The sequence below is a fragment of the Crassostrea angulata genome, chromosome 10, assembly GCF_025612915.1.
Source record: "Crassostrea angulata isolate pt1a10 chromosome 10, ASM2561291v2, whole genome shotgun sequence".
Classification (NCBI taxonomy): domain Eukaryota; kingdom Metazoa; phylum Mollusca; class Bivalvia; order Ostreida; family Ostreidae; genus Magallana; species Magallana angulata.
Genome location: NC_069120.1, coordinates 8,676,725 through 8,688,795, shown reverse-complemented (window position 1 = coordinate 8,688,795; position 12,071 = coordinate 8,676,725). Strand labels below are relative to the sequence as shown.

Below are 12,071 nucleotides of genomic sequence, written 5' to 3'. Positions count from 1 at the left end.
TTGGGGTGTTGATTGGTTGTCAAAAAATCTTTTGCGAATCATCAAACCTTGTTCAAGCAAATGTTCTGTCGTCATGAAACAGCAAAAAGAACTGTTATTTCGATCGAAAAAAGGTAAGAACCTTACTCAAATATACGAGGATTGTTAGAAAAGTTCGCGGACAACGTGATTTTCGGCAAAATTGCTATGTACTTTGTAGTATGGCGTATTTTTTATTAAATGACTACCATTTGAAAATAAGTATGCAAAAAATCGTATGATTTAGAAGTTTTTTTCAAAAGATGCAGCGATTTTCATTTTGCACGAATGGGATTTACGAAGCACCATTTCATATTTCCACGACGTCAGGTGACGTCAAACTACTGAAAGGCAATTTAAACCTCACTCTTTTAAAAATGTAAACATCTTTTAGTTCACACACTTTTCATGCCATTAAATTTATAAAATTCACGTTTACACCATTATTTGTCAAATTTTTGTATAATGTCTTTTGTGCCAAATCGTAGATCATTTAGGTCCGAAAATCTCTGTCCACGCAGTTTCGACTTTAGATAAGGAAATATAATTAAAAGCGAAATCCATAGGTGTAAGATCCGGGCTGTTTGGGGAGTTGGGGTGCTGCGAGTGTTCAAGATATCAGTATTTCCATTTTTAAACCTCCAAAATGCCAATTGTGATTCGAATCGTAAACCTTTTTCCTATAAAAATAGCAGCATATAAGAACCTTTTGGTCTCCATCGGAGATTTTTTGCGTGCACACAAAATTTAATGACGACAAGGTGCTACGTTAACGTGTTTGACTCATTTTTCTAGCGTTGGTCGTCCATATTCGGCAATAAAACGGTCAGAAATTCTTCAATTAAATTGAAACTTTCACAAAATGACATCCTTTACTCATTGTAATCACTTACGAAATATCGTTTATTTTTATGCGCTTTTTAATAAAGTGTACATTTCCTTAATCAGGAAAAATACGTACAAAATATTAAACAATTAAAAAACGACATGCTCCGTGAAGCATATCTTATCAAAATAATTAAGCTGTATATTTTTTTATGGTGCGTTTAAAATAAACAAATCTTTACATATTTCTTAGAAATTACGTCAATATTAAAAATGAAAAGTTTTGCTGGTATCATGCGAATAGTCCGCTCACAATCGAACTTGTCGTAAATTTTAAATCATTAAAAACCAAAATACAAGTATACGCAAAATGGGACCATGTAATTTGGTAAGCAGATAGCGATAATGGTCTGTGAGCTAGTCACTTGTTACCCATTTAGCCTTCCTAGACCTGAATTACCCTTTATGCAATAAATTCACTTCTCATCTCTATATCATGTGTATATGACCACTTTAAATAATTGATAAGTAATTTATATGAAAGCTATAATGGAGTAATTAAAATCAGAACAATGATGGATTGATTGATTAACCTCGCAAATACACACACAAGATAAGGTAAGGACAAAAGAAGAAATTTTGTATTGTTTATTACAATATTTTGACTACCAATTTAACAAACAAAATGCAATGAGAATGACATCAAAATATTGCCGTGAATGAATTAATTTGTAATCTATGGAATAGTAAACTGGTTAACACACACTCTGTCTATTTTCTATATATCTCCCTCTCTCTTTCTCTCTCAACAATAACGAATACAATCAACAATTAAGTACTAGTTATTAATAAATTTCTCTATTATCACTTCTCAAGTACACATGTACTTGCCTCGAATTATTATTAGTGTTGTTTCTACAATGACCAAAGTGAAGTACAAGAAAATAAAAACCCGCATTATTGAAGAACTACTTTCGAGAATTCCTCCATTATCGTGACTTCTTCGATATGTTTTAAAAACACAGTATCACTCCCCAGAAAGAAATACGAATGAACTGCAAAACGGGATATACTGAGACCGTAGAATTCGCTGAGAATTGCCGGACTGAACACTTGACCGGTATGTTTTGATTTGGTGTCAGTACCTTTCGAGGTCCTCAAAAGCCTCGTTTGTGTGCCCAAAGTCGTCCTCTACTCTGGACATAGCGCGTGAAGCGGCCATGTCGCGTTCTTTCTTCTTCTTCATTTCGTCCAGCCGCTCCTGAAGCTTTCTGTTTTGCATTTCTTTCTTGGCTGCCAGTCTGAAAAATATACAGTGTAATTTAAGGTTTTTCAATATAGCTGATTTATCAAGGTTAAAGACTAAAATTTCACATTGCCAACTTACATTACCCTAACATTACATTAGAACCGTTCTAACAAGAGCTTGGACTTTCGGTGGGATGTTACTTTCTAGATTGCTCATCAAAACAGGCTTTCAATATTGACTCCCTTTATTCTTTTTTTATCCAAGAGTAGCTCGCTCATTAATTTTCAAAGACGGTTAAAACCGGAAGTTGTATGAAATTGGCGCTGTTTTAACGAAACGTACATCCCTGAATGAAGTCGGACGAGTGTCTGCATTCAATGTATTCATATATATTTGCCACTGACTGAACAGATACAATGAGTAGACCTCGTCTCATCTATAATCGGAATTAGTCACGTACTGCCCAAAGTCCAAGCTCTTGTTAAAACGGTTCTGTTGAAAAACTCAAAGAGATTTACGATGTGATAATAGAACCATTTTAACAAGACCTCCAGCTTGTAACATTCTATTTCTTGCATCAAAAGAAGTTAAAAATGACGCCGGTTTCAAGTGTAATTTGCATCGATTACGTAGTCTTAGCTCAAAAGCCAGACAGATCTTGTTGATTTCAAAGAGCCATATCTGAGTGGCCAGCAATGAAAAGACAGACCTACATCACATTACTGTTTAACGCAACTAAACCAAAGTCCAATCCCTTGTTAAAATGATTCCAAGAAATCATTCTTTTAATAATATGAGGTAATCAATTACGATGGCATGATCAAACCTATCATACCTTATTTGATTTGATGACTCCCGACCGCATTTGATCACCTCATAATACCCAAAGAATGATTCCTTATTCCTTCAATAGCTTTTTTAAAAACCCGAATTCCCATGTCATGGTACCGATGGCAACGTAGGAGTCTGAACAGTGTATGGTGAAGGGCTATGAACACCTTACAGAGATCATTGAGGGTAAAAATCGACGGGACGTGAAACAGTAAAACAAGGAAATTCAAATCAATAATGGCGACTGAAATACGCTGAATAATGGCGACTGAAATACGCTGGTAATGAAACACTTTTGGTGAGACCGTTCGAGTTTGAAAGACTTGCTAAAAACTGGACATGTTTATATTCGTGAACCTATATTATAGAATGGCACAAACCCAGGTTCCAGTGTTAGCTTTAATTAAATCATTTAATCGATCAAGTTTCAAAATATTCTAACAGCACAATGTTGTGGACTATGGCTGCATTTCTGCACCTACACTCGAATATTTCCATTCCATCTTTCAGAGTGACACTAAAAGTGTGTAATGATCAAACAACACCTAATTGATCTAATTGCTATTTAGACGAGAATAAAAGCTGACTTATGTACTAATTATTTTACTTTAAATTGATTACTTGTTTGAGTTTGAAACTTTATGATTTATTATTTATGATTACGCTGAAAGTCAATATCGAATTGTTCGCTATCAACTTACATAGGTTTTATCATTGATTTCCATAGAACTAAGCAATAATGATGATATAATCGGTAGCTGATGCACGAAAGCATCTTCATATATCTTTAATGTTCATATTACACTAGCGTCATACCGGTAGTTTATTAACTATCACTTTGAATTCAAATTACCAGTTAGTCGGATGTTGAAACTGCATAAAAAGTGATAAAATCTTCTATGTTACCTCGAATTTTTCGGACAATGTGTTCAATAATTCATTAGATAATAGCAAAAAACAGGAAGCTAAACTCGATAAAACACATCACCATTAATATCGCCAAACTAGCTTTAGCTCTTAATCTTGTCAGGTTGCTGACTTTTCATAATGGTCAAAGTATACTTGTATATTTGCATAAATGTTCTGAATAATATCAGGAATTTGATATACAATGTATCAAGTTTTCTTCCCATCTTATACTGTATGCCGGACAATATTTCTAAGACTTCGGCTGACCACTCTTTGGTCATAGTGCATGTACAACGCAACACTGTAATGTAAAGTCGATTGCAAGTTGGGTCTTGAAATATCATACGATCTGATTTCCGTGTCTTAAAATCTTAGATTATAGGAGATCACATACAATAGTTTATCCACACAAATCACTTGCACTCATATACTTTAGTATGATAATTGTAATAAAATGATCTAGGTTGATTCTGTTCCCGACAATCTCTCTTCCAATATGTCAATCGATACCATTTTAAGAATTACTTATATTAACATGATGTACATCAAGTTTGTATCGGATCGCAACGAGGTCAAATTCCATAAAGCGTCATTTAAAAAAATAATTTTTCTTCTGTACATACGATTTTGTTAGTAAACTGGTGCTTTGCTGAAGATATTTTTACAGATGTATTTCTGATATCTTGTGTTTCTCTTGAAAAATAAAATCTCCCTTTTTGAGTTTTCTAAATTAATCTGTTGTAGTCACTAATAGCTTCGATGGGGGTGGAAATAGAAGCAGGCTAGGCTATAGAAGTTTGGTTTAGTTTTGTCGATACATGGCTATTTTCAGGAGTGTGGGAGGTATAATTTAAGGTTCTTTAGGACGTCGATATTAATGTGGTTTGAATGACATTATAATTAAAATACTTTCACTGGTTTAGAATTTTCAAATTTTACAATATTTACATCTAAAAATACGTTTTGAAAATTTTTGGAAGGTAAAAAAATTTGAAATCCCCACTGGGATTCGAACTCATGAGTTACATATTCGTAGTGAACCCTCTAATCCACTAGGTGCGCTATAAGGTGAAAGTTCTGAATAAACTATAAAATTACATTTGATTTTATTGTTTATTTTGATAAAGAGTACGTCACAACATGGATGCGACCCATACCACCTTAATTAAGCGAGAAGATTGAAAATCATCGTACACTATGGATTTATTTTTTTGTGGGGCCATTTTCCATAGTTGGTCAAATACTACGGGTTAATTTTGAAAGTTTACCTATATGATATAATTACTAATTACATCATAGCGAAAGGGTTATAACAAATTCTTGAAATTTAACCCCCATTAATTCTATTGATTCCATTTTAGATTCATTAATGATAGGCACAAATATAAGGTTTTACGGCTATAGTCAAGTGATTGCTACACCAAATCTGGATAAATTTCATGATTTGAAGATAATTATAAGATGAGTAAATTTGTTCCTTCAAATCTTTAAAACAAGATCCTTGAATTTCATTAAAAAAAATCAATTGGCCCTTAAATTCGCTTTTTGAAAGTGAAATTTGCCGTATATTTTCAGTACGGAACAAATATGTTTTCCAAAAATTGGTCTAATTAACAATACGCGGGAAAACGCACGCTGACATCATTGTGACATTATCATGAAGTAATCGACACGTACTGTTTGTCCACTTGTAGCGCCTTCTCTAGCAGCTCCAGGGCCTTCTCCTCGGTCGACTTCTTCTTCACCGCTCTCTCCTGTCTTCGCTTCTCCAGCATCTCGGCGTGGCGATGTCTCTGGTACGCCATCTGGTTGTCCGCGTGTGTCATATTCTTCATGATTAGATCCGTTTCCTAAAACGTTCATTTTTATTATTACCAAATATTTTTCAACCGTTTATTGATCTTTGTGGTTAGCTTGAGTTTTGATTGTTTCATGTTACTGCCTCTCTGGACCCATGGTCCGCTTGTATAAATGACTGGTGTATTGATTATGCAATGTTACTTCTAGTTGGTCTCAAGTTACCGTATCCATCACTTTTTGTCAATTTCCTTATTGAGTATACATTACGTTACACATCAATAAAAACACTTAAAATTGAAATAAAGAAAAAAGACCAAGATTTCCAATTTGACACCGTTTTCTTGTTTTGGACGGAGAAATTGACAAGATTGAAAACAAATTTCTTATGGTGATTTATAATGGAAAAAATTTATATCTTTCATTTATTTTTAAGTTTTGAAGAGTTCGCATATTTTAAGGATTATCATCCGAGTACTATCATATCGCGTACAATAAAAATTCCCTAAAAAGTTTTTTTATCCCTGTATTTAAGAGAGATATCGATCCAATGGAGGAGAGCATTTTCAAAACAAAACAAAAATTTAATAAAAATAATAAAAAAATTAATTAAAACAAAACTTTTCGGATTTTTTCATTCTAGTGTGTATGCACGTGTTGTTTTGGCACTAAAGGTACATGTACATGTATTTATGAATACTAGTACAAATAAGTGATGGAAACGAAAACATGGGATAACTTATAATTAAAAGCCATGGCTCATTGACTAAAATTCTGTAACAATTTATTATCCAATACCTCTTCGATGGTTTTCTGGGACATGACGGGGGTCGGTAAGCTCCGTGAGCTGATGACACTGACCGGCCGGTCATTGCTGCTTGGGGACCTAACGTTCGGGTTACTGTGAACGCTGAGAGAACTTCCGCTTCTGTCTTTCTTTTTCCGGATGTAGTCAACGACGGCTGCGCGACTCCTTGCGTCATCTCTCTCGTTGACGATCGAAACTCGAGAAGATGCCCGGGAACCCTGTCCCTTACGACCTTTCTTCTCCAGATATCTGTCGACGGCATTCTTCTCGTAGTCCAATCGTTGTTGTTCTAAAAGAACAAAAGTAACAATACATACATAAAAATAATCAATGATTATGCATGACAGCAAAAAATGTCAATTACTTAAAATGTTATTTGAATTCAACTTGGAGCATATTTCATTTTTGAATGAATTGCAATTCAAGAACAAAAGTTAATTGTTGTAATCGCATCACAACAATCGCATGCCGGAAATCTGTAATTGCAGAGACAGATGAAGAGGCATTGGCGTACCCAGCATTCGTGACTCTGCTCGTAATTGCTCAGTCTCGTCCTCGAAATCGAGCATGGTCCCTCGCAGCTCCATCCTGCTTTCCTCTATAGCGTCTATCATATCCTCTGTCTCCTGCTCGAACAGGTCCAGTAAAGACTCGATGAAAGCTTTCTGTAATAAAAATAATGTTGTGTTATGATGGTTCATATCCTGGACATAATCTAATTGAAGACTAGGTCATATGTCTTCCTTTTAAAGCAACAAATCTAACTGATATATACTTGTACAAGTATATCAACATTTTGTAAATGTTCGACTCGTGTATATTTTCCATAAAGCTTTTGATCTGTGATATTGTGAAATACAAAAGTAATATTTTAGAAATAGAAATCGATTTGTTCCATTTCTTATCTTTTGATCATTACAATCGGCGTTCGCGATATCACTAAATATTTATGTCCCGAGTTTATTTGTGTATTGTATATATTATGCTTACAACTTATATCCCATTTTTAGCGCGTATATTGTTGTATCGCAACAAGAGATACTGAAACTAACAGGTCATCTGATACTAGTTGCTTGAAATAAGCTGACTGTAGCATAGTAAATCATCCTCTATCCCTTCCGGAAACTAACTCAGCGATGCCTACCTAAGCTAAAAGCTATCTCACCATTGCGTTTCGATTAATTCAATCCTATCCAATTTAACTCTGTGGTTTTTACAAACAGATGTTTACGTTTCTATCTCTCATTCTCTCTCTCTCTCTCTCTCTCTCTCTCTCTCTCTCTCTCTCTCTCTCTCGTTTATTGCATCTATTTATGTTTGTAATTAGAATCTTCTCTGTACAAACTTTTAATCGATAAAATGTTTTTATATTTTATAGCACACCTATTCACGATCTGTTGTTTGGTGCCTACTGGGAAACAAATGGTAAAAAGGTATAATAGAAGTTTATCCTGTAAATTGCCTCCGTAGATTTGTAAAGCTTGTAGATTGATTAACAGATTCTCGCTGCTTGCCACGAAGTACATGTACATTTCAATCTCAAGATCACAAGTAGACCGGTGATTGTGTTTAATCACGGGAGGTCATTTTCGCAAACACGCAAACTTAAGACTGGTAATACCCTTAACTTCTTATTTTAAAATGTATTATAAGTTATGTGCATAGGTCGATATTGTCATTTTTGAAGATAAGTCGAACTTGTTTTAGAAGGGGACAAGTATTCCAAAAATTCACACTTGAATAAGAATTTTAAAAAACCCTGAGGCTTTTTACTTACTCGTTTATTTTTATTTGTATCCTGACTTATTATCACTAAACATATTTTATTTGCATGTGAGACTTGCATTTCTATGACATGAAATTTTATATGTCTTTCTCACTGTATCTAAGTTCTCTAAAACCCTTGTAATTTATTTTGCAATACATGGATATTTTTATTTTTTGAGTATTCTACATGACTTAAATATATATTCCTTTAGATTAATTTTCGACAAATCTTTCAATGTCACCTTTTTCTAGAAGTCAGGTATTAATAAGAGATGCTTTTGCCTTATGAATATTTGAACATGGAAAATTGAATAACTGTTATCATTTTACATTGACTTGTTAATGAAATACAATGGACGAAATTCATAATATGACTTTTGTTCTTATTGAGCATAAAAATCGATATAAATCGAACGATGGACATAAATGTAGTCTTCTTTTGATGTATCACCCAGTGCAAGTGAATATTTAAACGCCTTTGTGAGCAGCAACGCAGCATCAAAAACAAGGGTCACATACGCTCTGTGCAATTAATAAAAAATCGAAAAGGAAAAGTTTTGATCGACATTGCTGTGTCCAGACAATAGAAACACAAACACGTGGACTGTGGTGTTAATAGGTTTGGATCGATGGGGGCTGTGTCCTCCCTGACTGCAGGAACTAATTCTACTTAATGTCATATTGGCATATGTAAGGTCGATATTGATGGAGCGTTATTCTACAGATTCCATTCGACGAACGTCTACAATAAACGTCCTAGCCCAAGGTTCTTGAGAAGTCGGACAGAGCTTGTTACTTAAAGAAGAAAAGACATCCAATTTAGCGAATAGAAAATTAATGCATGGTCACTTAGTGGTATCGTAATGATCTAATGAAGATTCCAAAGGCAACACAACCATTTATGCTATTTATTAAACATGGGTTAAAAAATTAAAATGAGCAGAATAACTGAATTTTAACGGTGTTTTAACTCTTAGCGACAAGATGTTTTATTTGCACACATCAGCTGTAAAAGTCGGATCATTAATGCTCTTTTATATCTTGTTTCTCTTGTAAATGTCCTCAGAAGTTTGAAACAATACAGCATTAATTTTTTTTTTTAATTCATCTCCTCGTTGCATACGTTTTCTAATATCTTAAAAATGGTTTTTCGTCCATTGTATGCTTAGAACCATTTTAACAGGAGCTTGGACTTTGGGTAGTTGTGTCAAACAGCAATGGGACGTAGCTCTGTCTATTTCATTGCTGGCCACTCGGCCATAGCTCATTATAATCAACAAGATTTGTCTGGCATTTGAGCTAAGACTACGCAATCTTTGTATATTTCTTTTGAAACCAGTGTCATTTTTCAATTGTTTTGACGTAAGAAAAAGATAGTTACATCCTACTGTCATGTTGTAAATTTGGAATTTACCGGGTGGCAGTAAATACAAAATTTACAGTCCAAGGTCTTGTTAAAATTGTTCTATCAACCCAGCTTTTTATCTACGCCTTATCAGTAACCCAATCATATAGATGAATGGCCATAAAGAAAATATACCGTTGGATGTTCTGGTTTATGCACAGACGGAACTGAGCTTTCTTTCCATATAAATTCATGAACTTTTCTCGATACACTTAAACATATATTAGACAAGTTGTCACACTCCGTTGGTTGTTTCGGGTAATTACGTGTTGGTATTTTTCGACGTCCTGGAAATTCTAGTTAACATTTTCAAATAAGTTTTAATGATCAAATCTATTTGATGGTAAAAATCGTTCGCACCATTGTATTGCAACAACATCTATATTAAGAGTTCATTGATGTATCTGCAAATGCATGAAAAAGGAAACGTAAAAACTAAAGTACACTCATTCGTTATTCAAACATCCCGCTGTATGTTTTGTTTGGCGATATCTAAGTATTGTTCGGTGCTTTTGATATATGGACAATACCAACTCTTCAGTTAACTAATACAAATAGAATTTGACGTTGAAATATCATTTAAGAAATGACTTACATTGATAATCAATAATTAACGATCACACATAATAAATATATAACAGTAAACGAAAAACAAGATATTTTTGAAAAAGAAAATGCGCATAAAGTTTTATAACAGTTTAATTTCAACTTTGATACAAGCATTGCCAAGCAGTGCTAGGGAACGAGTCCATGTTTTGATTACACGTCATATGTACATGTTTTTCGTTTTTCCGCCTTCCTTTATTTGTATTTTATGCAAGGGATTTAATGGCAAGATTATATATAACTTTCGTGTTTAATCATAAAACAAGTTCAACCCAAACTTGTTTTAAAAAGCAAGTTGTACATATTTTATTAGAGTATTTATTGATAACATATCTGAATGGATAACAGGCATTATACAATTGGGGCGTAATATCGAAATAAAATATTATTCGATTTTTCATTTTCAAAATAGAAAAGATGAAAAGAAAGGTTTATTTATGAACATAGAACCAAATCTTTCTAGAATTAGATCCATAGATCCCCTTATTTAATCGAAGGAACTTGTTAAAGAATCTAAGAAATCTTTAATTAAATAACAAATTACACCAACAAACTTAAAAATCGAATTGTTGTAGCTGAGAAAAAAAAATACTATTGTGTTCACAAAAACTGATTAAGAGAGAAAGAATATTAACATATTCTAGAAATTATCTCAGTGTACAAAGTTTTACTGTGTGCGTTTTGTTTATTATATGATGAATACATAGTAAGTTTATCCATTTACTCTTTTTAAGCCAAACACGCATTGCTACTCATTCTTATGCATTATGATTATCATTAATTACCACCAATCACAATCCTACACCCCATTTTAATCATCACTAAAATTAAATTATTGATATCGTTATGGGGATCACAGTGTAGATTCTGGCGATTAACACATCGATCATATTATTATCGGAACCAAGAAGTACATTAATCTCGAGTTTACTTAAAGAACCTTAATGGGCTAACACCTATGTTCTATGCCATTCAATTATCATTCAAAAAACACCTCTTCTATAATCAAGCAACAGCCATACAAAGTTTTGGACCCATTAAATTTGTACTAAATGTTTTCCGCCATGCTTAAAATGGCGTGAAAGGAAACACTCTTCCCGCCCGTTAAATTGCAGAAAAATCGATTTCAAACTTAAAAAAATTCATTGTGACTTACCCGTATTTCAACGGAAAGAGTCTTAATTTTTTTCTTGACCGTTTCATTTTTCAGTAGTTCCTCCATCTTCTGAATATGTTTTCAATGTTCAACAGTGATCGTTTTCTTTTGTCACAACGTCGATATTGTCCCAAGCATGCTAAGCCATCCGCTGCATTCGCAGACTGGATGAATATTGGTTTCCAGATAAAACATTAAACTCCGTTCGGAGCCTATCATAAGACCGTTACAACATGTGACAGGTGAAAATCGATTCATCGATCTAAAGGTAACGAGGCTGAATAGGATCGATACTTTTGTAGACATGTTGGATAGGCATCTGTTGAAATGTTGCGAGGTAAAGCATTAAAGAAAAAGAAAAGCGCTATTTAAAAAAAAGTACAGTATATTATTGTTTGTTCGGTGTCAATGAAAGTTTTCTGTTCGTTTCTTTCGTTTTGAAGTTGATCTATTGTTTTAAAGCGTTTTGAAGACCACGGACCGCTGACTTCGTTAGCTCAATCAAGGTTGCGCCTTTCATGATGACGAAATCAATATGCGTCATTATTTGATAATGGTTCTACAAAAGCTCCTATCCTCTCAGTACTGAAAAACTATTGGATATTCAAATTTAATCGAGCGCGAAATTGAAAAAATAACAAAAAGATTTTAATTTAATCATGTAAAGTAATGGTTTTAAAATATAAATAAAAAAAAAATT

The 12,071-nt window shown here is 33.7% G+C and overlaps 1 protein-coding gene across 1 annotated transcript; it reads right to left on the bottom strand.

Moving 5' to 3' along the window:
• Nucleotides 1-1,476: 1,476 nt before the first annotated feature.
• On the bottom strand, nucleotides 1,477-11,665 carry LOC128168106 (uncharacterized). Its single transcript, XM_052834211.1, has 5 exons — nucleotides 11,372-11,665; nucleotides 6,952-7,102; nucleotides 6,428-6,726; nucleotides 5,510-5,682; nucleotides 1,477-2,144 (listed from the first exon to the last, which is right to left on the bottom strand). The coding sequence occupies exons 1-5, from the start codon at nucleotides 11,435-11,437 to the stop codon at nucleotides 1,982-1,984; spliced, it is 852 nt and encodes a 283-aa protein (XP_052690171.1). The 5' UTR covers nucleotides 11,438-11,665; the 3' UTR covers nucleotides 1,477-1,981.
• Nucleotides 11,666-12,071: the final 406 nt, after the last annotated feature.

What these genes read in the sequence shown, in the direction of transcription:
- LOC128168106 (XM_052834211.1), bottom strand. Translation starts at nt 11,437, where the DNA reads ATGGAGGAACTACTGAAAAATGAAACGGTCAAGAAAAAAATTAAGACT. An exon ending in AGCAGAGTCACGAATGCTGG is followed by an intron (nt 6,727 to 6,951) that starts GTACGCCAATGC and finishes TTGTTCTTTTAG; the next exon opens with AACAACAACGATTGGACTAC. An exon ending in GCGCTACAAGTGGACAAACA is followed by an intron (nt 2,145 to 5,509) that starts GTACGTGTCGAT and finishes TATATTTTTCAG; the next exon opens with ACTGGCAGCCAAGAAAGAAA.